Source organism: Pseudorasbora parva, chromosome 2 (genome assembly GCF_024679245.1).
Source record: "Pseudorasbora parva isolate DD20220531a chromosome 2, ASM2467924v1, whole genome shotgun sequence".
NCBI classification, from domain to species: domain Eukaryota; kingdom Metazoa; phylum Chordata; class Actinopteri; order Cypriniformes; family Gobionidae; genus Pseudorasbora; species Pseudorasbora parva.
The window spans coordinates 6,183,525-6,211,356 of record NC_090173.1 but is presented as its reverse complement, the minus strand read 5'-3'; the positions used below and the strand labels follow the sequence as shown (position 1 = coordinate 6,211,356).

At 40.8% G+C, this 27,832-nt stretch overlaps 1 protein-coding gene across 1 annotated transcript; it reads right to left on the bottom strand.

Moving 5' to 3' along the window:
* Positions 1-1,866: 1,866 nt before the first annotated feature.
* Positions 1,867-26,470, bottom strand: LOC137048313 (GTPase IMAP family member 8-like). The gene is made up of 2 exons (XM_067426429.1): positions 25,891-26,470; positions 1,867-3,053 (listed from the first exon to the last, which is right to left on the bottom strand). The coding sequence occupies exons 1-2, from the start codon at positions 26,468-26,470 to the stop codon at positions 1,867-1,869; spliced, it is 1,767 nt and encodes a 588-aa protein (XP_067282530.1).
* Between the last annotated feature and the right edge of the window lie 1,362 nt (positions 26,471-27,832).

Sequence of the window (27,832 nt, the reverse complement as noted above, 5' to 3'; positions counted from 1 at the left end):
AATTCCCAGAATGCTTCGCTGCCCTGTGAGGCCACTCCCAAAGCCGCCGCTACTGGATTACAGTGACTGAGTTAGAGGAGACACTACAATTAAAAACTGAACGTGTCTGTTCAATATAATGAGTGAGTCACCGCGCGAGTATCACAGCACTGAGCACTAACTGCAGGAGTGATGAGAGCTGAGGTAATCACGACTACACTCGCGGCATACATTCACAACTAGAGTTCAGTCTGCCGCGTTTCAGTTCATGCCTTTGCAAGCTTAACTTTCATAGAAATTAATTTGAGAAGTTAAAAGACTTACATTGCTCACCATAGGTCAGTTTAAATGAGTGCCTGTAGCTGCGAGCTGAGCTCTGACTGTGATCTCCAACCCCCATGTGCAGATTCAAAACATGTGGAAATGGCTCCCTCTGCTGGCTGTAGTCTTTAGCCTTTGGCCAAACATTCTTTCTTTTTCCAGAAATAAAATGCATAAATCTCTTGTCTCAGGGGGATATGAGGGGGGAAAGCACAATCATTTGAATATACTCCAGGGTTTCTACTGATACAAAGCCATATGCTAATCGCTGAAGTAACCCTTTAAGTAAAAGTGAAAGTAATTAATAAAATCTGTAAGCTATACCTTTACCTGCCTTGTGTACTTTATTAAGTTTGGTGTTTAACACATTTATATTTGTCTGATTCATTGCAGCTGAAAATTTGTACTTTTAACTGTCAATTCATGAGTTAATAATTCATGGAAGTAAAAAAGTTTAACTTTAAAGTCCTCATGAAATCAAAATGACCCCCATTTACTTTGTTAGAACACATTACCAGTCTTGTTGTAAATAATTAATCCATGCAAGTTAATACACATAAAACAATAGTTTGCCGTGGTAATCTTTAATCAAAATCTGAAGTAACTTCAGGCCTCCTGGCGTACCTTCAGTGATGATGTTAGTTTGATGGCTTTGGTTGAAAACACTTAACCATTCCCCTCCAACCTTTAGTCTGCTATGAGTGAGAGAGGGAGAGGAGTAAAGCCCTGCCCTCTATTCAATATACCTTTTCACAAATACAGCACAACACTATACATCTAAAAACAAAAAAATGTTTCAAGAGTTTTACACAGTTGTACATGATTAACCAGCCTGAAAGCAAATACTAAATATTTCATCATTTCATATATTCTAGCAAATGTTTCCCACAGTGAACAACATTTACACACAACATTGTTTTTTTTAAACATTTTTTATTCAAAAGGATATACAAAGGCACTTTGTCATTAGTAACTGTATTCATAGTACATAGTATTCAAGTTAAACGTAAACTAGATTAGTACACAAGTTGAGTAGGGAAACTTTGTCTGCCATTTGTCCAATATGATGTTACAGATGGGTTTGACCTGGAGCTACACAAACTTTAATGCAAACATCTTTTATTTTTTTCATCCACAGATTTACATTCTACACTCTAAAATAAGTGTTTTTTTTGTGCTATCCTTCAATGAAAAGGAACTTTTGAATATAGAGCTTATGTTAAAGTCTCCTTAGATTTCCTTTAATCCTGAAAGAAATTATGATATTTGTTTGTGAAAATATTTTTTTTATTGTAATGATATTTTCAACAGTGCTTATGAACTAAACTCTAAATCAAGCAACTACAACAAGCTATAAAAAAATCTAAAATATTGTGAATCTGTTTTTTTTTTTTTTCATTACAAATTTTTAATTTTATGACTAAAATAATAGTTAACACCCTCAGCCCACATTACATTTTGTTTAGATTAGATACTCCATAATACTTACAACATATCTGGCCTAAATAATATATTAATGCTAATGAAACAGATCTCTGATTAACTTGCTGAAAATTATTCAACAACTCAACAAACAGCTCTACCACCAGTATCTCCACCAGTATCTCCACCAGTATCTCCACCAGTATCTCCACCAGCATCTCCACCAGTATCTCCACCAGCATCTCCACCAGTATCTCCACCAGTATCTCCGCCAGAATCTCCATCACAATATTTAGCAACTCCACCAGCAACTCCACCAGCAAATCCACCAACTACTCCACCAACAGCTCCACCAGCAACTACACAACAAGCAATAGCACCAGCAACAGCTACACCAACAGCTCCACCAGTAATCGCACCAATTACAACACCAGCTGCAATACCTATCAAAAACCATTTCCGATACTTGTATAAAAACTCATTAAATCCACTGCTTGTCTCTGCTGGTTTCTCCTTGCTTTCTTGTTCTGACTTCTGTTTAGCTTCACACTCTGCTCTGACTCTCTCATCTGTCTCATTTCTCACTCTCTCAATCTGATCTTGTTTTTGATTTTCCTCCTGTAGTTTTCTCAGTCTCTCCTCTTCTTCGTCTCTCTGTCTGAATCTCTGAGCATCTTCGTACATCTGATTACTGTAGTGTCCTCCTCCATTCTGCTCTATCATTGAGTCAATCTTCTGCAGTAGATCCTTCACCTGCTCTCTGTTATTCTGAGCTTTATTGTTGAAGATGTGAAATCTGCCTCCACACTGATCAGATAGATCTCTTAAATCTTGGCTCTCCTCAATGAGCTCCTCTACTGTCTCTCCTTCTAGCTGATCTCCATGAGTGAAGAGAATGATGGAGTGTTTTAACACTCCCTCTCCAAACAACATCTCAATCATCTGAGGAATCTGCTGCTCCTGCTCTGTGAATCTGTCAATTACTCTGAGAACAATGAGAAAAGCGTGCGGTCCAGGACTGGATATATAAACACTTCTGGCTATCTCTGTCATTAACTGATCAGGTTTCATCTTTGTGTCAAAGAATCCAGGAGTATCAACTACAGACACAGATCTGCCTGAAACAGTGGCGTGTTTCACTGAGGATTTGCAAGTTACTGAATTCATTTTCCTCTTAGATATAAACCTCTTCCGTCCCAGGATTGTGTTTCCAGCTGCACTTTTCCCAACACCAGTTTTACCCAGAAGCACAATCCGTCTGGATGAAGGACTGGAGACAGGAGCGTGTTTTGGATTTTCTGTCTTCACAGCTGTATTCTTTATTGTTTTTGCTGTAAAAAGATAAGCAAAGCTTCAGTTGTAATAGGTGAAATAAAATGTTTAGCATTCTCAAGTATCTTAAATATAATAAAAATAAGTGTTCTATATAATTCTATTTGTTTCTTATCAGCCCTTATTTTTGGTTTTCTTGTATAGTTTGTAATAATCATAAACAGCTTCAAGAGGTCATTGTGTTAATTACTGGTCTGGAGAGCGGGACGAGGCTGGTCGTTAATGATAATGAGCAACAGCTGCGCTCTTCACCGCCTCATGACTCATGGAGGAGTCACAAACAATATTTTAAGATCGCAAAATTGTCCCCACCAATATTTTAGCAAACTCCTTCGTGCTGCTATATGGACCGATTCAGACGGCCAGGAAGAAACAAATTAAAACGTTATTTGGGGTGGGGGGTAGGGTTGCCACCTGTCCTTTGAAATACGGAATTGTCGCGTATTTACAAACTAAATAACGTGCCCTGTATTGGTACGGGACGCGATTTGTCCCATATTTTACATAGGTCCACACATAGTTCAATAAACACATAAGGAATTTGTTGTGTGGAGAATACTAATAGCAAATATAAAGAAATAAATTTCACATTAAGTAGCACTGAAGCTCATTTGCACAAGATTGCGTTTTATCGGTTTTGGTGCCATAGCGACGGAGTCTCGAGAACATACGCTGGAAACTTGAGCTTTTTTTTAAAAACATGTCGAGCTCGCGTCCACCGTTTGAACGCAAGAGGATTTCCAGATATATGGCCTTTCTAAAGAGAAAAAAAAGGTGTCAGTGGGTCTGTCCAGTATGATGAACCTAAGATAAACTGCACACTTAGCAGAGAAGCATTTCAGTTGCTCAGAATCTCTGACTTAAAGCATGCGATGACAGACAAATCCGTGCTTCTAAAGGTAGGCCCATTGTTTTTTAATGGATAATATATTAATATTAAAGCTGCAAGCAGCATTTAACAGGGTTCAAGCATTTAAGGCCTTTAAACAGTTTAGGTGTTTCACATTTAAGGGCCTTTAAGCAGTAAAATAATTTTGGTTTCAAAGTACATTTTCCATGTTAATTATATTAAACATGCTTACACACGCACACACAAACACACACATTTTTTGTAGATACAGATATTTAATAAAAATGAATGAGAAAATACTTATTCCAGGTGTCCCCTTTAAAACATTATGTTCAGGTCTTTTTTTAATTGCAATTTGTTCCGATAATACGATTAGCATGCTGTTAACATAATGGTAACACAATTAGCATGTTACATGCATTTTGTTAACACAATTAACATGTTGTTAACATTATGCTAACACGATTAGAATGTTGTTAGGCGGTTGCTAGGGTGTTCTGGGTGGTTGCTAGGGTGTTGCTAGGCAGTTGCTAAGGTATTCTGAATGGTTGCTAGGGCGTTCTGAGTGGTTGCTAAGGCATTGCTAGGTGGTTGCTAACGTATTCTGGGTGGTTGCTAGGGCATTGCTAGGCGGTTGCTAACGTATTCCGGTTGGTTGCTATGGCATTGCTAGGTGGCTCCTAGGGTGTTCTGAGTGGTTGCTAGGGTGTTGCTAAGTGGTTGCTAAGGTAATTTGGGTGGTTGCTAGGTAGTTGCTAAGGTGTTCTGGTTGGTTGCTATGGTGTTTCTAGGCAGTTGGTAGTTGTCACAGTTGGTTTACTATGGAGTGTTTATAGATTTCTTAATATGTTTCAGCCTGGTTTTAGCACATAGCTAATCACTATTAACATGTAGCTATTCACTGCTAGCATGTGTAGCATGTTGGAAGTGCTGTTTGCTAGCATTACAGACAGAGAGACAGAGAGGTTTTATAATGTCTAAATATGAATTATAGAACATTATAAGTAGGTAGTATGATAAAAATGACTTTTTTCAACTAGCAGGTGGCAGCAGAGCACCACTCATTGGCTCATTTTCATTTTAAATGTCTGTTTATCATTTGATGGGCATATTTTTCAAGTGAATGCCTTCAAACTTGCTTTAGTCACATGCACATGTTGTTGAAGATATAGATATTTGAAATACATGATAGGTAACAAATTGCTTATTCCATGTTTTCCCCTTTAATTTCAGGTGTTATTTTAATTGTAATGTAATATTATTGTAAAAAAAAAAAAAAAAACATACATCAAACTGGTAAACATTGACAAAATGTTATTTGCAATGCTATTATAATGATTTCATAACATGTATATGCTTTGTGAGCAGAATGAACCAATGATTGGTCTTCTGCTGCCCTCTGGTGGTTTTGTAATTGTAATTGTAAGGGATATGTAAAAGGCACAAAATGTGTCCATGTTAACTTATTTAAACTTTAATTTTGTTGCAGATATATTTAAAATAAATTATTTTGACAAAATGTGATTGTAAATATTGTAATAGTGACTTTATAATGTCTAAATAGGAATTATAGAACATGATTAGTAAATAGTATGACAAAATGACTAGTTAAGCCAGCAGGTGGCAGCAGAGCACCACTCATTGGCTCATTTTCATTTTAAATATCTGGTTTTCGTCACATGCACATGTTGTTGAAGATATAGATATTTGAAATAAATGATAGGTAACAAATAGTTTATTCCAGGTTTTCTCATTTTAAAACATATGTTCAGGCATTATTTGAATTATAATATAATAATTATTGTAAAAACATACATCACATGAACAAATTAATTGGTAACATTGACAAAATGTAAATTGCAATGCTATTATAATGGGGATTTTTTTTTAAGTTAATGCTTAGTGGACAGAATGAACCAATGACTGGTCCTCTGCTGCCCTCCGGTGGTTTTGAGTGTTCTTTCAGGATTAATAGGCTTTTGAGCATGTTTTACCACACCTATTCTCTAAATGACCCTGTTATAGCTCCCCAAAGTGTAAAGTTCAACATGTTTTTGATAACTATTGATCAGGAGAGTCCAGAGAATCATACTGCAGTGGTTTGTTTCCGATCAGGCAAAAAACCTAGGACTAGCACCCAAAATTAGTTTTTTAACATAATTGTAAATATGTAAATAACAATTTGATTGACAGTATTGGTTCTTGAGGCAAAGTTGTTCAGTGTGAGGAGATGTATCATAATATATGCATTTGATGTGGCTGTTTTTATCCCCACTTGATTACAAAGATGGAAAATACCATTTACAGCCAATACAGGCAATTCACCATAGGGAATACATGGTTTTCAAAGCATTTTAACACTTATAGCGCCACCTATAATCCGATCTTCATAAAACTTTGCATGCTTCATCAGCATGGTATGCCACATATACCCAACAATTTCCGTGAAGTTTTGAGTTTCCCCTTAGGATTTATAGGCTTTTGAGTGTATTTTGCCACGCCTCTTTTCTAACTGGCCCTGTTATAGCCATCCAAATGCAAAAGTTTAACTTTTTTTGATAATTATTGATTTAGAGTGTCCAGAGATTTGTCCTAGACTAGCCTTTAAGGCCTTTAAAGCACATAGGCATTAAATACATTAAGTTTTATTTAGCAAGATTTTAAACACTGAAATTATAGATGAAAAAGTCAATTTACAGCCATAATAGGCAATTTACCATAGGAAATGCCTGGTTTTTAAAGCTTTTTAACAGTTATAGCGCCACCTATAGTCCGATCTCTTTAAAACATTGCATGCTTCATCAGCATGTTATGCCACATGTACCCAACAATTTTTGTTGAGTTTTCCCTTAGGATTTATAGACTTTTGAGTGTATTTTGCCACGTCTCTTTTTTAAATGGGCCTGCTATAGCCATCCAAATGCAAAAGTTCAACTTTTTTTTGATAGTTATTGATCTAGAGAGTCCAGAGAATAGTCCTAGTCTGGTTTGGTTCTGATCGGAGCTAAAAACCAGGGACAAGTTCACAAAAGTAGGTTTTTAACATAATTACAAATATTTAATTAACGTTTTGATTGACAGCAATGGCCCCAGAGGCAAAGTTGTTCAACATGAGGAGATCTATCACATGATATGCATATTTTGCAGATGTGTGCAACACCACGTGATTACAGAGCCATAAACATAATAGGTGCTCAAATTTCATTGGCCTATGGCGGCCATGTTTTTTGAGATACGCCAATGTCCTCATACACATTAATGGTACCTTGGGCCAAGACACCGCATACCAATTTTCAAGTCAATCGGACTAGCAGTCGTGTGGTTATAGCCGTTTTTGTGTTTTTTTCATGTTATAGCACCACCAAGTGTACAATCATCGCATTTTTTTTCAAGTGACCGAAGTTTGAGCTCATAGACATGTGACCCAAGTTTTGTGAAAATATCTCTTTCCATCCACAAGTTATAGTCATTTTCGTAAAAGTGGCCCCCGACCAGTTGAACATTTTGGTTCCCCTTTGCGTCCATGAATTGTAAAATTGAATTTTTTTCATAATTATTAATAGTCTCGCTCCAAAGAACATTTCTACAGTGGTTTAGTTCAATCAGGGAAAAGATGTGGGAGAAGTTTACAAAAGTAGGTTTTTCAAAAAAACCAAAATTTCTCGAAATTGGCGCCCGAAGGGTCAAGTGTCTATTCGAACGGTAAAAGACACGTGAGCCCACGCCTAACGGTTAAGGAGTTATGAGCCGTTTCGTACTTTTGCTTGCTGTAGCGCCCCTGTCAGGCCGATCGGGGCGTGCCTTGGTGAAGTAGGTAGTCGGTGTGAGTACCACCAGCCCTGAAAGATTCAAATCTACACGACTTACGGTTTGGTCTGCCCGATCAGTTTTAGATGGAGAATGATGCATCATGGGAAAATTAACAATAACAATAGGGTTTCAGCCTTTCAGGCTTGAACCCCTAAAAATCTGTACAAATACAATAGGGTTTCAGCACTTCGAGCTTGAACCCCTAATATTCCATACATTATTAGAGCTTGGTAGACTTATTTTTCTAGATATTAGACCGGTTAATTAATAGATTATAGCCTAATTAATGTTATTATTTTATAATTTAGCTAGGCTATATTAATCGTACATAATAAACAATCCTATCATATAAAGTTTGACATTTAAAAATATTTAGATACAAATTTGAGTAATAATTACATAATAATTTATAATTATAATAGTAAACTAATAAAGAAATTTAAACAGATTAACCAAATTCAGAATTGTCAGTAAAGTGGTAACTGGTTCAGAATGACTGCTTAAAGAGACAATGCACCCAAAAATACAATTCTGTCATAATCTCCTCACCCTCAAGTTGTTCCAAACCTGTATACATTTATTTGTTATGTTGAACACATAGGAAGACACATTCCTACCATGGAAGTCAATGGTGCCTCCAAAGCAGCCTGGTTATAAACTTTCTTCAAAATATCTTCTTCTTTTGTGTTCAACAGATTCAACAGAACATTTTTGGGTGAACTATCCCTTTAATGTGCATCAATAGGCGACTTAAGAGATCTTTAGAAATAAATAAAATAATTAAATGTAAAATAATATAAAATGTTATGTTTCAAGTTTACATACTCGATTCCATCTTTATTGTTGAGCTGTTGTCATTGTTTATTTGTCACTCTTATAACTCTTTAATTGCCAAGTTCATAAATGATTATCAAAAACTGATTCAAAACTGAATTGGGGAACAACACACAAAATTACTTATTTTTAACATAATAAGTGATTGTGGAGTGTATATTTTTTTACCATGTCTTGGACATGCAAAGATTAGTAACAACACTGGGTTTGATGCATTGCTAGTTTTTGTGCAGCATCAGATTTGAAATTTTTCTCCCTCATTTATATGCAGTTATTATACTCTATACAAAAGCCAGAAACTAAGCTTTTTTTAGCGCAGGCCTATCTAAAGGGTAAATAGTGCCACCTGGTTCCCTTTCAGTCAGTACACTATGAGTTAGGTCAGTATTGACGAAATGGTGGTTTCGCTTAGAAAGCCAGCTGCCTTCAATCTCAATCAAAAAGATCCAATGACATGCAAATGTCATGGGTCTGCGGAACTTGCATAATGCAACCCCGCCCACCGCGTGGGTATAAACAGCATTGCATTGCAGTCATGCATTGGTGACCAGTCACGGAAAGTAGGGACACAAGTCGGTTCTGGGGCATTTTGAGTTATTCACAGATTCTGAAAGTGTAGTCTCCAAGCTTTCCAACGATGTGTAACACATGGACATCTGATGATATTTGGAGAAGTTGTGTCCATCTGAATGTAGGCCTTTAGAAAAGTGTAAACGAGAGAAAACAGCCTCTGAAGTTCTGCAGTCCTCACCTGTTCTCACCTGCTGGGAGTGACAATAATCTCATTTAGATAAGCCACACCCCCTGTAAAGCTGCATGGTTGCTAATAACGACAGACGCAACGGGAAAAATCGAACCGCATACTACTAATAATAAAGATGCTAACATTACCATCTAAAAGCCCATTATAGTAATGAGGGTTTTTTGGCAAGCGATACGATGCTAACGATTACAATTAAAATGCCAGTTAAAAACAATAGGTAGATATGGGAAGGTCTAAACATGAGATAACGTGTGTGTGTTCTTAGAATGAACACAATACGAGAAACTTTGGTGTTTATGGAAACACACCCCATAAGAAACAGAAAAGTATTCTTGCAAATCTTGTTGCCTCCAATGAAATAAGTCGTTTGGGCGCACTTTCTGTTTGCCGGGGTCTTCTTAGTGGAAGTACTGTGCATCTGTTTGAAGGGGATAAAGACAGAGAAATGGGTAAAGGCCATAATCGTGGCTGTAGTGTAGGGGTAAGGCGCATATCATTAAGTTTTGACGCATATCGATCATAGGTTCGAATCCGCCTTTTGCCACACTCTCTAACCGAGAAAAACGTATTAATAAACACATGTTAGATGCTTTATTTCCACTAACATTTTCTAAATTCTTTCTGAAAATAAATGCCTTTCCGATCTGATATGTGATGGGAAAAGGGAGTAGAGAGTGTGTGGCAAAAGGCAGAATCGATCCTCTGATCGAGTTGCGTCAAAACTTGATGACATGCGTCTTACCCCTACACTACAGCCACGGTCAAAGATTTGAGCCATTTCTCTGTCTTTATCCCCGTCAAATGTTACTATCGATATAGCCTCTTATTTCTTACGGTCCAACTCGTCTGATGCCAGTCTGATACATTCTTCCTCTTCTTCATCTTCACTCAGTTGTAGATTAGGGTATTATCCAGTCTTATCATGCCGCTTTCATCGCCTCTCAGATCATCTCTACAGCCGGCCAGAGCGCTGCATAAATAATTATCCACGCGTCCCTTGGAGGGCGGGGCAATAACACAAGCCAGTATGGAAATACACAGACAAAACAAGGCGATTTCAACCTCAAAATATACGCTTTTAAATATACAATTAATGCCATCTCAAACACGGAGAGGCTTCTTCGTGATTCTGCAAAAAAGCGAAAATCACATTTTGAAATAAAAAACACTTCTTTCTCATTTTTCTCAATAGTAGAGCTGCCGACTTGTGTCCCTGGTTTCCGTGACGGGTCACATTTGTTTTTAATTTCCGCTGCTGCGCCCACTCCGGGGAGTCCGCTATACGATGTTGGGTGGAAATGCCCCTATCATGCGTGCGGAGATTGACACCCTACTGGCGAAGGGTGCCGTCGAGATCGTCCCTCCGGCCGAGATGAAGTCTGGCTTCTACAGCCCTTACTTCATTGTACCCAAGAAAGCCAGTGGGTTAAGACCAATCCTGGACCTGCGCATCTTGAACCGATCCCTTCACAGGCTTCCTTTCAAGATGTTGACAGCCAAACACATTTTTGAATGCGTTCGTCCATGCGATTGGTTTGCAGCGATCGACCTGAAGGACGCGTACTTTCATGTCTCCATACTTCCTCGACACAGATTGTTTCTACGGTTTGCCTTCGAGGGGAGAGCATAACAGTACGCCGTTCTCCCATTCGGGCTAGCCCTGTCTCCTTGCGTCTTTACGAAGGTCGTCGAGGCAACCATAGTGTCACTCAGGCAACTCTGGGTTCGCATCCTGAACTATTTCGAAGTCTGATCCTCAGCCACTCTCGAGAGCAGGTTTGTGAACACTGGGACTTGGTTCTCCACCATCTTGCCCGTCTGGGCCTTCAGGTCAACTGGGAGAAGAGCAAACTCTGCACAGTGCAGAGGATCTCTTCTCTCGGTATGGAGATCGACTCGGCAGCTTACGAGCAAGTGCGAGCAGTCTCTGCTGACCTGCCTTGGCCAGATCGAACGCAGCAACGTGGTCCCACTGAAACTATTTCAGAGGCTCCTGGGGCATATGCCATCCGCAGCCGCAGTAACGCCGTTTGGGTTGCTTCATATGAGACCGCTTCAGCATTGGCTTCGCGACCAAGTCCCGAGGTGTGGATGGCAACACAGCACGTTCCGGGTCCAAGTGTCCTCGGCCTGCCGTCCAACCTTTGCCCCGTGGAGGAACCTCCAGTTTCTAAGGGTGGGAATTCCCTTAGAATGAGTTTCTAGGCATGTTGTGGTAACCACTGATGCCTCTGCCACGTGCTGGGGTGCCATGTGTAATGGTCATGCCGCTGCTGGGGCCTGGAAGGAACCTCAGCGTGCATGGCATGTCAATTGCCTCAAGTTGCTGGCCGTACGTCTTGCCCTGCACTGCTTCCGAGCCCTGCTCAAGGACAGGCACATACTGGTCTGACATATCATTTTGGCGATGCACAGATATTTCTGTTTGCCTCCCACGACTCCTCCCATTGCCGCTGATACTATTCCCTGACCGAGGGGAGCCTCGGCACAGATGCACTAGCGCACAACTGGCAGCGGGGCCTTCGCAAGAATACGTTCCTCCAAGTGAGCCTTCTCACACAGCTCCTGTGCAAGATCAGGGAGGATAGGGAGCAGGTCCTAGTGGTCGCCCCGTATTGGCCCGGCCGGATATGGTTCTCTGGACTCATACTCCTTGCGACAGCACCTCCCTGGCCTATTCCTCTGAGGAAGGACCTCCTTTCTGACTTCATTGTGGGTAAGCTTTATTGATGCCATTAGAAAATAATAATAGTAATAATAATCTAATGCAAATACTCACTGACATTGACAATGCTCTGATAAAACAGCTCACTCGCACACCAGCTCCGCGTTTGTTTGCACTGATTCAATGCGCTCTTGCTCAAAGATTTTGTATAGAATCATGATGTTTTTTTGAGTCGGGATGAAGTACGACATGTCTGCCATCTAGTGGAAGGGAGGTTGAATGAAATTTGACACCCTATTTGACAAAATCAGCCGTTTTATTCAGTACCGCATTTTGTCGAGTAAACTCGACCGTGGTGCCTAGAGGGTTAACAGCCCTGCATATGTAACAGGAAAAAGAAAATTGTTATGAATTGTGCCAAAATGTTAGTTTGTTTTATAAAAATTTCCATTAAGAGAGTGTATTGAGTGCATCCAGGGATATGGGGACACCTACAGGGATATGGGGACACCTACAGGTGACTAAGGTAAATTATAACTAGAGTCAGCCATTTTCTCCTCAGTCGCATTAAGCTGTTGAGGAGAACGGTAGGTGTAAAATCTCTCTCCGGTCAGACAAATAAAATATAGTCAGAAATGATCTTTTAAGGTCAAAATTGTTCTTTAAAATGTGTTTTGAGTTATAAGTGATATAGGATTGACTGATAATCTTTCTCTGTATTTTCTTGTTGCTTATTTTTACACTTGCATTTGTTTCTGCCAGTTGTGTGACCGGATGAGCTGTATATTACATCTTTGTGGTGTCATTTCATGTGTTTCAGGTATGATGCACTTATATTTGTATGATGTTATGTTTTGTATGTTCTATGAAGAAAAAAGAAAGAAATTGAGCTCTTAGGTGAAAACCTGGTTTGTTGTTTATTGAACTGTAGGCTTAGTCGCATTAAGCTGTTGAGGAGAACGTTGTGTGAACGGATGAGCTGTATATTACATCTTTGTGGTGTTATTTCATGTGTTTCAGTAAACACGAGTGAGCTCAGTTTATGTCTCCGTGTGGTCCTTCCCGGGAGGGTCGAAATACAAAGAGCGAACCAGAAAAGAGGGGTTACAATGGTGCCGTGATTCCCGTTTATTTTCAACTCAAGCCGATCTTTGGGGAGGACGACGGGGCCTACAGCGCAGAGCAGCAAGGACACCACGTGTTTCTTTTGTCAAAGTGGACTGCGGATGCAAGATTTTCCCGTTAGAGACGTTTTTCGAAGGACTTTGGACAGAAAAAAAAGGAGAAAAAACGTTGGACAGCAGATAAGTGAAGAGATTTGAATGACAGTTTTGTTTTGATTAATTTTAATGAACTTTTCTTGATTTTTGAGTTTAATTCTAGAATGTTCTGAGTATTTCACATTTGAAAAAATGGCTGAGGGTGGTGCAGATAATTCTTTTCTTGGGATTGGACGAGGCAAATACCTAATGCAGTTTTCTGATAACAAGCCAGCGTTGGGCGAATTCGGCTATAAGACTGACATTCATGCTGAAAGTGGGAGAGATTACATGGCTCATGATGTTTATAAGACTCTCCCTGTTACTTCTACTCCGAAGCCATGTAATGTGGAAAGTTCTAGTGATCAAAATATCAATGAACTTGGTGCTCTGGTTAAAGAATTAGGACGACAGATTGGTGACTCAGTTACAGCCAAACTTTTGTCAAGGGGTGAATTTGCCAGAACCAATAATGGTAATAACACCACAGGCTCTCAATGCGCTAATCTTGATTTGTCACAGCTGAATGTCATTCTGAAATCAGATGAAAAAGACCCGCCAGTGTTTAGAGGGGATGGTTTAGGCAGATGTGACATTCAAGAATGGGTTGATATGATGCAAGTTTACCTGCAAAAGAGAAATGTCAAAGTTACTGAACAGGCTGATGAGATTATTAGTCGTCTAATGGGCAGGGCCAAAGACATTGTAAAAGTAGCCCTACGCAGCAACCCGGCGCTTGACTGTACGAATCACCCAGAAATTATATTCAGCATACTTAAGCAACACTTCAGTGATGTGTCCTACACCAGCATGCCACTCGCAGACTTTTACAGTACGTTGCCTAAACACAGTGAAAATCCTGTCGACTACTGGCTTCGCCTTAATAAAGCAGCAGATATAGCTGATGAGTGTCTCAGAGGGCAGGGCAGAAGGATGGACAATTTAAATTCTGAAGTTGCAATGATGTTTGTGAGAAATTGTCCAGACCCCGATCTTGCACGCACCTTTAAAGTACGGCCATTAGAATGCTGGACTGCAAAAGATGTTCAAGAGCTTTTAGACAGTTTCCAGCGTGAGCACAAGTTAAGAACGAACACCAATGCCTACCCAGTCAACCAAAATGCACAATCTACCACACAAAGTGTTGGAAATTGTAACATTGTTTCTGAGTCTGCATTAATGTGTCTTAAGCAGGGGACCAATCGGCCTGGTGAATCCAATAAGGATGCAAAGGATCATTCTAGTCTTAATCGGATGGCTGACATGCTGGCTCAGCTGATTGAAGTTTTGAAGGCAAAGGAGGAGAGCAAACCTGAGTATGCGTCTTCTGGGAGAGTGTATAGAAGGAACACAACAGGACCAAGGAACTGTAAGATTTGTGGCGACACAACACACACTACATTCGACCACTGCAGATCAAATCATTTGTGCATTAGATGTCATGGTGCTGGTCACTCAAAACGCGACTGCACAGCGAGATTCCCAAATTCGGCCTCCGCGCTAGTACCACCTGACAGTCAGGGAAACTGATACACCCACATTCGGAGAGGGGAGGTGTGGGTGATGTTGAAAATTCCCTCAAAGTTGATACAGATTTTGAAGCTTTGCTCAGCTCCTTTAAGAATGTATGTCCTGACTCACAGAAAGTCGTCTTTCAAAATACACAACGCATTAAGTCTTCAGATACACTTTTCTACACACCTGTTTGTATTAATGATTCACTTACTGTCAGCGCAATGTTGGACACCGGCTCCATGGCCTGTACTTTAAATGATTCAGTTGTCAGTAAACTAAGGGAACATGGCGCTTTAGACACAGTTAATGAAGAAGATACAGATGTCGTCTTAATTGGATGTGGTGGCAAACGAGTATTTCCAAAGTGCACGCTTGAGCTTAAGCTGGACGTTTACGGCTGTGACGTTGTTGTCCCATGCCTTGTTGTTCCAGGCCAAGGAGATGATCTCATTTTAGGGACAAACGTCATCAAACATCTACTCCACAGATTAAAGAATTCTGACAGATATTGGGAACTGATCTCTACGCCCATTGGACATAATCCAGAGAGTGATGAGTTTTTATCTATGATGGCTGGTGTTTATCGATGGAGGGGTGAAACAATTCCTGATGTCGTTGGTACAGTTAAACTTCAACATGCAGTCACACTTTCACCTGGCCAAGAGCATCTTGTCTGGGGTAAACTCCCCATTAAGTCCTGCAGACAACCAGGCAGTACTGTTATGGTGGAACCAACTAGACTTCGTTCTGCCTCCAGGAATGTTTTAGTGTGTCGTGTTGTCACCCCACTTTGGGGCGACGGCTCGATTCCGCTTAAGTTGATCAACCCCAGCGATAAGCCAGTAACACTGAAGCGAAACACAAAAGTGGCCGACGTTTACCCCTGTATTGCATTAGAGGATGTGTGTGAAACAAAGCCTGAGCTTCCACTTTGTTCAAGCATTCAACAGTCAACAACTGGGTCAAATAAGTCAGATACACTGACCGAAAGGCTCCGTAAGTGTGGATTAGAAACCGTTGATTTCGAAAAGTGTGAAGTTTCTGAATTGTGGAAGACGAAATTGTGTGATTTAGTGCTCGAGTATGAGTCTATTTTTACCAGACATTCTCCTGATTGCGGTGAAGTCAAGGACTTTGTACACAGGATTCGTTTGGTTGACGAAAGGCCTTTTCGCTTGCCATACAGACGAGTCCCTCCTTCACAATATCAAAAATTACGTGTTGCTTTGAATGAGATGGAGGAGAGGGGAATAATCCGCAAGTCAGTCAGCGAATTCGCATCGCCTTTAGTTCTGTGCTGGAAAAAAGATGGCAATCTTCGCATATGCACAGATTTCCGCTGGCTTAATGCACGGACAGTGAAGGATGCACACCCCCTGCCCCATCAGGAAGATTGTCTAGCAGCCCTAGGTGGCAATTCCTTTTTCAGCACTATGGATTTGACCTCAGGATTTTATAATATTCCGTTGCATGAAGACGATAAAAAATATACAGCGTTCACAACACCAGTGGGGTTACACGAATACAATAGGCTTCCGCAGGGCCTCTGTAACTCACCAGCTAGCTTCATGCGGATGATGACTAAAATCTTTGGTGAACAGAATTTTTTGTCACTGTTGTGCTATCTGGATGACTTAATGGTCTTTGCACCCGATGAAGAAACTGCGTTGCAGAGGCTAGAGATGGTTTTCGGTATGTTGAAAAAGCACAATTTGAAATTATCGCCGAAGAAATGCCACTTTTTAAGACGCTCTGTGAAATTCCTTGGTCACTTGATTACAGAGGGAGGTGTGTCTACGGACCCTGGTAAAGTCGAAGCAATTACTAAAATTACTTCTGCAGATCTGATGTGCCCAGATGGTGTCACCCCATCAGTTAAGAAGATCCAGTCTTTTCTTGGGCTCGTTATGTGGTACCAACGTTTCATTGAGAACTGTTCGTCTCTCGCACGACCACTTTTTACTCTGACTAGCGGAGTTAGGAAAGCTAGAGGTATTGGCCGCAAAGGGGTTCCTGCGTCCAGAAAACTGACTCCTGAAGACTGGTCTCCAGCTTGTGAGACTGCCTTATCAGCATTAAAGGAAGCTCTCCTGTCCAATGTTGTTCTTGCTCATCCTGACTTTTCCAGATCCTTTATTCTTGCCACTGATGCTTCGTCTGAGGGATTGGGTGCTGTGCTTTCGCAATTGAGTCCTGGGGAAAGCAGGGCTCGACCCATTGCATTTGCGAGTAAGTCACTGTCCAGAGCGCAAGCCAAATATCCAGCACACCGGCTCGAGTTTCTCACCCTCAAGTGGGCCGTATGTGATAAATTTAGCCACTGGCTAAAAGGACATCAGTTCACCGCTTGGACAGATAATAATCCCTTGACGCACATTTTGACCAAACCTAGGCTTGACGCCTGTGAACAAAGGTGGGTGGCAAAACTCGCTGCCTTTGAGTTTGACATTAAATTTATTCCGGGGCCAAAGAACTCCATTGCTGATGCTTTGAGCAGGCAGCCTTTTGTCAATGGTCATGTCAGTCACCGCATTGTAAGGGAACCCTATGACAAGCTGCTGGCAGAGTCAAATGACCATTCCTATGCTGCTGTTCAAGATGTCTTCCGGTTGTCCAATGCCAGTCAGAGAGTGCTTGATGGTATAGAGGTTCCAACTAGTACTTGTGAGCATTTGGCCGTCAAATCAGATGTGGACACAAATAGGGGCTTTTCGAGTAAAGAAGTGGCTGCTGTCTTTTCTAATCACCTTTCTTGGGATGAAGGAACACGAACATGGGCCATTCCTCTGGCTGGATTTGTCCAACAAATCACAGATGTTAGGTTTGATGCCCTTCCTTCTTACTCACGGCAAGAATTGAGAGACAAACAGCTTCAGGATGAACATTTGCAGAGGGTGATTTATTATGTCGACCGAAAACGCAGACCTTCGAGACGTGAGCGTATGGGGGACCCCAGCGCTGTACGGAAGTTAATGAAACAGTGGGAGAAGCTATTACTGAACGATGGTATCTTGTATCGTGTTTCAAAGGACCCTTTGACACGTCACAAAAGATTTCAGTATGTGGTGCCTTCTTCCCTGAAAGCTGTTGTGCTGAGAGGATGTCACGATGAGGCGGGACACCAAGGCCAGTATCGTACTCTCCAATTGTCTCGTCAACGATTCTATTGGATGGATATGGAACGTGATGTTCGTGACTATGTGAAGGTGTGTGGTCGCTGTGTACTTGCAAAAACACCAGAGCCAGAGGGCCGAGCTGTCTTGGTGAGTGTCAAGACTACTGCTCCCCTTGAATTAGTCTGCATCGATTTCTGGACAGCGGAAGATTAACTGAATAAGTCAGTTGATGTTTTAGTGGTCACTGAGCATTTTACTAAGCTGGCCCATGCCTTTCGCTGCCCAGACCAGTCAGTTAAGTCAGTTGCAAAAAAGCTCTGGGATAACTATTTCTGCTACTATGGTTTCCCGGAATGTATTCATTCTGATCAGGGGGCCAGTTTCTGTAGCGAGCTCATTAGGCATTTTCTTGATTTTTCTGGTGTTAAGAAGTCACAAACGACACCATATCATCTTATGGGAAACGGAGTTACAGAAAGATTTAATCGAACCTTAGGAAACATGATCAGAGCCCTTGAACCACGACCAAAGCAAGATTGGCCTCGGATGCTCCATACATTAACATTCATGTACAACTGTACAGTGCACAAGACTACAGGATATCCTCCCTTCTATCTAATGACTTCCGATTGATGTTGAGTGTACTGTGGAATGATTCAAACGACTCTCTTCCTAAGTATGTAGAGTCTCTGAATAAGGATTTGAGGGATGCTCTTGTTGTTGCGGAGTCTAACACTTCAAAAGAACAGTCTCATCAAGCCCACATGTACAATCGAAAAAATAAGGGTGTGATAATTGAAGTTGGTGATCGTGTCCTGTTAGCCAATAAAAGTGAACGTGGCAAGCGCAAACTTTCGGACAAGTGGGAAAATGTGGTATATACTGTGGTTGATTGTGATCCTAGGACCCACAACTACAAGATTAAACACCCTGTATCTGATCAGCTAAAGGTGGTACACAGAAACCTTCTTTTGTGTGTAAATTTCCTCCCTTTGAGTGACATCGTGGGAAAAAATGATGATGGGTGTGTATTTTCTGAGGATGATGGAGTCTCTGATAATCGTTCTGTATCTTCTGATGATTCAATGCCCGATGGTGATGGCCCAGTAATTGGCAATGATGAGCCTCAGATGATTGAGTCATGTGATGCTCACGACCCATCTGAAGTCCTCGATGTTCCATCGCAAAGTGTGGTTCCTGAAAATGATTCTCCAGTCCACCCGGCCTTTCAGGAAAATCCTGAAAATAGAAATGCCTGTAATCCTGATGTTGATGGTACAGCAGCCAGTACTGAGTTACTGGGTCGTAGGTCAAAGTTTGGCAGATTGTTGAAACCAGTGAATCGCCTTATCTCTTCGATGAATCAACATACTTTGTTTCACACCAGAAAGCAAATTTTTGGTTTCGGTTCATAGTATGAAATATTGAAGTGTTACTAAATACTAAGTCAGTTTGTGTGTGAATAGGAATCGCTAAGATGAAATGTAAAAGGCACTTCATTTAGGTCATGATTAAGGAAGAGTGAAATGTGCAGCACTTTTTCCTGTCAGTTCTTTATATGAACAGTTATTACTGATCAAAAGCATTATGCTAAGAATAGCAATTCCAGTTTGATTGGGTTTTTTTTGGAAGAAAAATAATGTTTTTGTTAACCACATTTTGGCAAATTCAGTGGGGGAGAATGTAACAGGAAAAAGAAAATTGTTATGAATTGTGCCAAAATGTTAGTTTGTTTTATAAAAATATCCATTAAGAGAGTGTATTGAGTGCATCCAGGGATATGGGGACACCTACAGGGATATGGGGACACCTACAGGTGACTAAGGTAAATTATAACTAGAGTCAGCCATTTTCTCCTCAGTCGCATTAAGATGTTGAGGAGAACGGTAGGTGTAAAATCTCTCTCCGGTCAGACAAATAAAATATAGTCAGAAATGATCTTTTAAGGTCAAAATTGTTCTTTAAAATGTGTTTTGAGTTATAAGTGATATAGGATTGACTGATAATCTTTCTCTGTATTTTCTTGTTGCTTATTTTTACACTTGCATTTGTTTCTGCCAGTTGTGTGACCGGATGAGCTGTATATTACATCTTTGTGGTGTCATTTCATGTGTTTCAGGTATGATGCACTTATATTTGTATGATGTTATGTTTTGTATGTTCTATGAAGAAAAAAGAAAGAAATTGAGCTCTTAAGTGAAAACCTGGTTTGTTGTTTATTGAACTGTAGGCTCAGTCACATTAAGCTGTTGAGGAGAACGTTGTGTGACCGGATGAGCTGTATATTACATCTTTGTGGTGTCATTTCATGTGTTTCAGTAAACACGAGTGAGCTCAGTTTATGTCTCCGTGTGGTCCTTCCCGGGAGGGTCGAAATACAAAGAGCGAACCAGAAAAGAGGGGTTACACATATGGCTCCCTTTGAGCCTCTGCAAATGGTGGAGCTTAAGTTCCTGTCAATGAAGACAGTGATCCTCGTTGCTCTGGCTTCGATCAAGAGGGTGGGGGATCTGCAGGCATTTTTGGTTGACGAAGCGTGCATGGAATTCGGGCTGGCCAACTCTCACTTCATCCTGAGACCACGGCCCGGATATGTGCCCAAGGTTCCCACCACTTCCTTTAGGGACCAGGTGGTGAAACTGCAAGCTCTGCCCTTGGAGGAGGCAGACCCAGCCTCGGCACTGCTCTGTCCAGTACGCGCCCTTTGCGCCTACGTAGACAGGACATGGTGCATTGGCACCTCAGACCAGCTCTTTGCCTGTTACAGAGGGAAGCAGAAAAGGAAGGCTCTATCCAAGCAAAGTTTGTCTCACTGGATAGTGGACGCTATTGTCCTGGCTTAACTGGTTCAGGGCTTGCCATGCCCCCTTGGGGTCAAAGCACACTCCACTAGGAGCGTAGCTGCCTCTTGGGCTCTAGCACATGGTGCCTCGCTGACAGACATCTGTAAAGCTGCAGGCTGGGCGACACCCAATACATTCGCCAGATTCTATAATCTGCGAGTGGAGCCTGTGTCCGCCCGTATACTCGCCCCAGATGGCCAGTAACTGCACACATGCTTCGCTTGCTGCGCCATTCCACTCCACGTACTGGATACATATGCTTATTCACTTGGATGAGCCTCCCCAAAGGCCCTGAGTTCCTCCAGCACTGTTAATGTCGGCACCAGAGTGCATGCCCGAATGGTCCCAGCCCTCGTGTCAGGCTAGGTGCCCATGTGCACGGTTCCCCCGTAGGCTTACCGTCACATGTGTATTCTCCACGGTAAGCCTCCTCGAGGTTAACATAATAACGGCAGAGTTGCGCTTGCGTGCTACTAGTAAACACAGAAGCTGGCGAATGGCGGTCTTTCGAATCAGCTTTGACCGCAACTCTGGAAGACTTGGAGTAAAGAACGAGAACAAAGAACGACACTGAAATCATTCTTAAGAAGGGAAGATGTGTTCGGAGTTTTGCATACCGGATACGGTGAAAGTTTATTCTATCAACTAGCTCCACTTCACGTTGCTCTGGTTGGTTGTAGCGCTATCCAATTGCGTGCAGAGGGAGTTTGAAAGACAACTGTTTATCCGCCCCTCGGATTGAGCCCTGTCAATGGTGAGTTTCCAGACCAAACATCTTGATGTGGGTCTGGCTTGTCAGGCTAGGGAAAACCACCAACAATCAAGAATGCACAGTGTCATGGCTTTCCAATAAAAAAAAAATGGTTATAATGGAAGTTAATGGGGCAAAAACAGCCACAAACAGTAAATGAGGGAGAAAGAAAAATCTGATCTTGTACAAAAACTAACTATACATCAAAGCTTAAGTTGTTACCAATCTGATAAAAGGTACAACAAATATCCAGTCCACAATCACTTTTTATATTGGAAATAAGTTTTTTTTTTGTATCAGTTTTGTAAAATCATTTATGAACTTGGCAATTTAAGTATTTTGTTTTATTATTATTATTTTGGTTTAATTTTAACTGAATAGACTCATAAATTAATAGACGTATTCATTCCTAAACTATGGTGCATTTCCATACTCAGTAGCATAAATAATAGACTATATAATCTGGGGAAACCAGGTGGGCCTCATCCCGCTCTCACGGTCCCTCAGCCTCGCTGCTCGCCACAGAAACATTCATGCTTTTGGCACCTGTAATGCCTAAATATACAGGTGCTGGTCGTATAATTAGAATATCATCAAAAAGTTGACTTATTTACACTCAAAAAGTGAAACTTGTATATTATATTCATTCATTACACAAAGACTAAAATATTTCAAATGTTTTTTTTCTTTTAATTTTGATGATTATAACTGACAACTAAGGAAAATCCCATATTCAGTATCTCAGAAAATTTGAATATTGTGAAAAGGTTCAATATTTAAGACAACTGGTGCCACATTCTAATCAGATAATTAACTCAAAACACCTGCAAAGGCCTTTAAATGTCTAAATGTTTAAAAAGTCTCTAAGTCTGGTTCTGTAGGCTACACAATCATGGGGAAGATGGCTGACTTGACAGTTGTCCAAAAGACGACCATTGACACCTTGAAAAAGGAGGACAAGACACGAAAGGTCATTGTAAAAAGAGGCTGGCTGTTCACAGGGCTCTGTGTCCAAGCACATTAATAGAGAGGCAAAGGGAAGGAAAAGATATGGTAGAAAAAAGTGTACAAGCAATAGGGATAACCGCACCCCGGAGAGAATTGTGAAACAAAATCCATTCAAAAATGTTGGAGAGTTACACAAAGAGTGGACTGCAGCTGGAGTCAGTACTTCAAGAACCACTACGCACAGACGTATGCAAGACATGGGTTTCAGCTGTCGCATTCCTTGTGTCAAGCCACTCTTGAACAACTGGGCTAAAGAGAAAAAGGACTGGACTGCTGGTGAGTGGTCCAAAGTTATGTTCTCTGATGAAAGTAAATTTTGCATTTCCTTTGGAAATCGGAGTCCCAGAGTCTGGAGGAAGAGAGGAGAGGCACACAATCCACGTCTCTTGAGGTCCAGTGTAAAGTTTCCACAGTCAGTGATGGTTTGGGGTGCCATGTCATCTGCTGGTGTTGGTCCACTGTGTTTTCTGATGTCTAAGGTCAACACAGTCGTATACCAGGAAGTTTAAGAGCACTTCATGCTTCCTGCTGCTGACCAACTTTATGGAGATGCAGATTTCATTTTACAACAGGACTTGGCACCTGCACACAGTGCCAAAGCAACCAGTACCTGGTTTAAGGACCATGGTATCCCTGTTCTTAACTGGCCAGCAAACTCACCTGACCTTAACCCCATAGAAAATCTATGGGATATTATGAAGAGGAAGATGCGATATGCCAGACCCAACAATGCAGAAGATCTGAAGGCCACTATCAGAGCAACCTGGGCTCTCATAACACCTGAGCAGAGCCACAGACTGATCGACTCCATGCCACGGCGCATTGCTGCAATTCAGGCTAAATGAGCCCCAACTAAGTATTGGGTGCTGTACATGCTCATACTTTTCATGTTCATACTTTTCAGTTGGCCAATATTTCTAATAATGTCTTCTTTGTATTGATCTTAAGTAATATTCTAATCTTCTGAGATAATGAATTTGGGATTTTCCTTAGTTGTCAGTTATAATTATCAAAATTAAAAGAATTAAACATTTGAAATATATCAGTATGTGTGTAATGAATGAATATACTTTTTTGAATAATACTTTTTGAATCGAATTAGTAAAACTTTTTTATGATATTCTAACTATATGACCAGCACCTGTATTAGAAAACCAGTTTTGCCTGATTTACAAAAGTTGGGTGTGTTGGCTCCAATGAAAACAGATCAGGCTTCAGGCTTATGTTGTGTTTGAGACTAGGTTTGATGTGGGAATATCCCAAGAATTATATCATTATTACATAAAGTTAAGGTCTAAAGATAAAGTTTGCTTTTATGTATGAGGTAGCTCTATGCTATGCTCATTGGAAGTAGGACTTGCCACCATCTTGGAAGTTATGTCAAATGGTGCTTCTCGCTGGGGTCGGGGTTGATGATCTGCCCAGAGTTCACAGGTCAAATGTCTGCCTTCGAGTGGCTTTCCAGATGTTATTTCCAAGTTGGAGGTGGGATAAAATCTGAGCTGTCTGGAACACTGTTGGTGCGGCGAAGTTGAACAACTAACTTTCCTGACTCAAAGGTATTCTCCTTAAGTGATATTCACTGCAAACTCTGGACTTAATGCCCATTATAGGGCTCTTTATTTCTCTTTCAGTGTCACTAGCCAACAAAACAGGACTGTTCTCTGTTTTAGCAGCAGTTTATGAAAAACTCATTTGTCCTTTGTTTAAACTGTCATTTTTTAATAAATTCATAAATTCATAATGCACAAATTACTTATAATGTGATTCAAACTTGAAAAAGTGTGTTAAAATAGAAACAATAGAAAGAACAAAGCAATGTATATGAAGTCAAGTTGTTTCCCCACAAAGATAAATGTTTCTAGACTGGATGCCAGCTGAACTAAGCCCCGCCCACAAAATGTTTAGGTCAGGCGGTTCAGTCTGGCCTCACTCCATAGAGGAGTAATTATCTCCGAACAGAAACTGTTCGGACCAATGAAATCATCAGGGCGGGCTTTAGATGATGACGGACAGATGATCAACAGTACCGTAATCATCACGTCATCAAAGGGGCTTGGATTATATTTTTTTGAATCCTAAACGGAGAGCTTGCTCGTATCTGCATTCACCTTCACTATTTCTCTCAGAAATGATGATCATGTCGGGTAAGTACTCTGTGTTTCATTAAATTATGTTAATTTTTTACAACACCGGCAAAGATCGTTTATTCCGGCCTGATTTCAGCTCACGTGCAGAAAGGGTTGCCAGGTTTTTACAACAAAACCCCCCAAATACTAGCCCTAAACAATAGCTTCTCTGGGGGTTTCTCCAGGGAAAAAATGGCGTTTGAGGGGTAAAATGTGTGTTATTTTGGCAAGGTTGCCTGTTAAAATTCGCACTCATGGGTCCATATAACACATAATAGACGTTTCAACCCGCAGACATAGAAAACAACCGGCGGAAAAAAACGCGGACTTGGCAACACAGTGCAGTTGAGCTCTGTTGACATTTGTCAATGCGTTGCTTCGCTGCTCTGATTGGTTATAGGTTTATCCAATTGAGGTCTTTCCTGGTTGGGTTGAAACACGCCTCATAATCACAGCCCAATGGAGCAGTTTCAGACTCATATTCTGACTAGAATTGAGTATGACCACGTCAGGCTAAAATGTTTCATTATATCCTGCACTGCACTTTGCGAGGGATGTGGGATAGTTGGATGGATGGAGCTCATCTGTTGTCTCATATCTTCATATCTTCTCCCAAATTCAAAGCAATTGACACTGTTTGTAAGGGTCAGAAAAGCTAATTTTTCTGCATGAGCAAGACATTTCAATTGGACGTTGCACTGCTGGGGAAAACAAAACTGAATTAGTGCAGTGCTTGAAATGCCTCCCTGATTGAACAGGTTGAAACAGATTGAAAAAATAGATATTGATAACTTAGGAATAACTTAGGTAATTAGGAGACATTTCAATAATTAGTTCCCTTGTTAAATGAAATAAAGAAACAAACTGATTAACCCTATGATTTGCCTTGTTTAAAAGCACAAACTGTATTAGTATTGAATGTGAATGGAAAGACAACGATCCCATGGTATCGCAAATTGCAATGATTGTATAAAACACTATAAAAATAAAGGTGATAAGACGACTTGCAAGATGGTGGTGACATCACTACAAAAACTATACGGGGACATCCTTTTTGTTTTACTATTATAATTGTTGATTAGAGGGGAAATCCATGTACTAATTCATAAATTGACTGAATTCTTCATTTCCACTATAAAATCATGTATTTTGATGTAAAGTTCTGAAGCTGAATTTCAAACTCTGAAGACAGAGTGAGAGAGTACAAAATACAAATTCACTTATATGTGATGCAAAGAACGTTTTTAAAAATGCCCAAAATATTTATGAAAATATGGAATAATAAATGCTCACCCATTGTCTGAAGACATGTCTTAAATATTTTTCTAAGCAGCATTGTAACTTGTCCAGTGTGTCCTTTCTTCTTGTTGTTGAACACGTGGTATCTCCCATCATATTTCTGAACGAGTCTCTTCAGTGGTTCAGTGTCGTTGATGAATTGTTTTATGCTCTTCTTTTCTTCTTCCAGTTCGTCTCCTCTGGTGAAGAGAATCCAGGTTTTCTCCAAGCGGTTTTGTCCCAGCAGCTTCTCAAACTTCTCCACAGTTTTTCTCTCTTCTGCAGTGAATCTGTCAGCTTTGATGACGAGGAGAAAAGCACTGAGTTCTGAATTGCATTTCTGAAAAACATTTTGATATTTCTTCTGTATCTCTTGCTCTTCCAGCTCTGGGTCACATAATCCTGGTGTGTCATAAACAGTGACAGGAAACCCAAAGACACTCCCACATTCTTCCACCACATTTTTTGTGACAGAAGTGGCACATTTCTCAGATTTGAAAGCTTGTCGTCCCAGGATTGTGTTTCCTGCTGCACTTTTTCCTGCTCCTGTTTTTCCCAGTAACACTAAATTCAGACCTTCAGTATCTTCTTTCATTTTCAAGATGTGCTGTAAGAGAAAAAAATAATACATCTGTAACAAACTTGCTCCATTCAGTGGAAATAGTGCTAAAAGGATGTTTACATTAGTTCTGGCTTTCCAATTTTGTGTCTTCATATTTTTAATGCTTGACTCAAAGCTGAGTTTGAGTTATACTGTACTTTAAACAGCTGAAAGTCAAGTGTATGCCATCCCACATGCCTATCAAAGTGAGGAAAAACCCAACACCACAAAAGAACAATGAAAACATAATTTCTGAGCATAAATCCAGTCTCCTGTTGAGTAAGTTCACCTCAGTTAACTATTCAAACAATTTTGTCAGATTCAAAAAAAAAACTTTTTTGAAAAGACTGTGCTTCAGCATAACAGCTAAGTTCCTTGCTTCTGGGTCATGTGTCCGAACGGCGGATCTATGTCATATTCTCGCGCATGCGTCGTGGTGCTTCGTGAGTTCACGTCCAAGGCATACGCGGAAGACAATAACTTTTTTACGATAGATCTTTTTTGGCGCACAAAAACTATTGTCGTCCCTTCGAAAAATTACTGTAGAGCCACTTTAGTGAGATGGACTTTGTATCGATGTGTTTAGTGCCTTTATGGGTATTGCGAGTGGGAATGTAATGAATGCCAATGGAGGCCTTTCTGAAGCCTTTCTCAGCCATCAGCTTTCAACAAAAATATCTTCATTTGTGTTCTGAAGATGAACGAAGGTGTTACAGGTGTAAGACTGAAAAAACTACTATATGCTGAAATGTCTGAATGAGGAACAAGGACTCTCTTATTATCCCATAGAAAATAAAGGAAATTAACATCTGAACTGTCCTTCACGCACCACTGGAGACGCAAGTCTCACCTCACTATCAGCTAATCTACATTTTTCCCTGTTGACCTCCTCTCCCCCAATTCCTTCCCTCTCTCATGCTGAGATCATTTAGCCTGACAAGCCAGACCCACATCAAGATGTTTGGTCTGGAAACTCACCATAGACAGGACTCAATCCGAGGGGCGGATAAACGGTTGTCTTTCAAACTCCTTCTGCACACGATAGGATAGCGCTATACCAACCGGAGCAACGACGGTGAAGGGGAGCTCGCTGACTGATTAAACATTCGCCGTATCCGGTCGGCTAAACTCCGAACACATCTTCCCTTTTTGAGAATGACTTCAGTGCCGCTCTTTGTTCTTTTCTCAGAGAAAAGCTTAACTCCAAGTCTTCCGGAGGTGCGGGCAGAGCTGATTCGAAAGACCGCCGCCGTTCGCCAGTTTCTGTGTTTACTAGAAGCACGCAAACGCAACTCGGCCGTCGTCATTATGGCCCCGCCCGCCGACTCTATAGCCTACACGATGTGATTGGGCCGT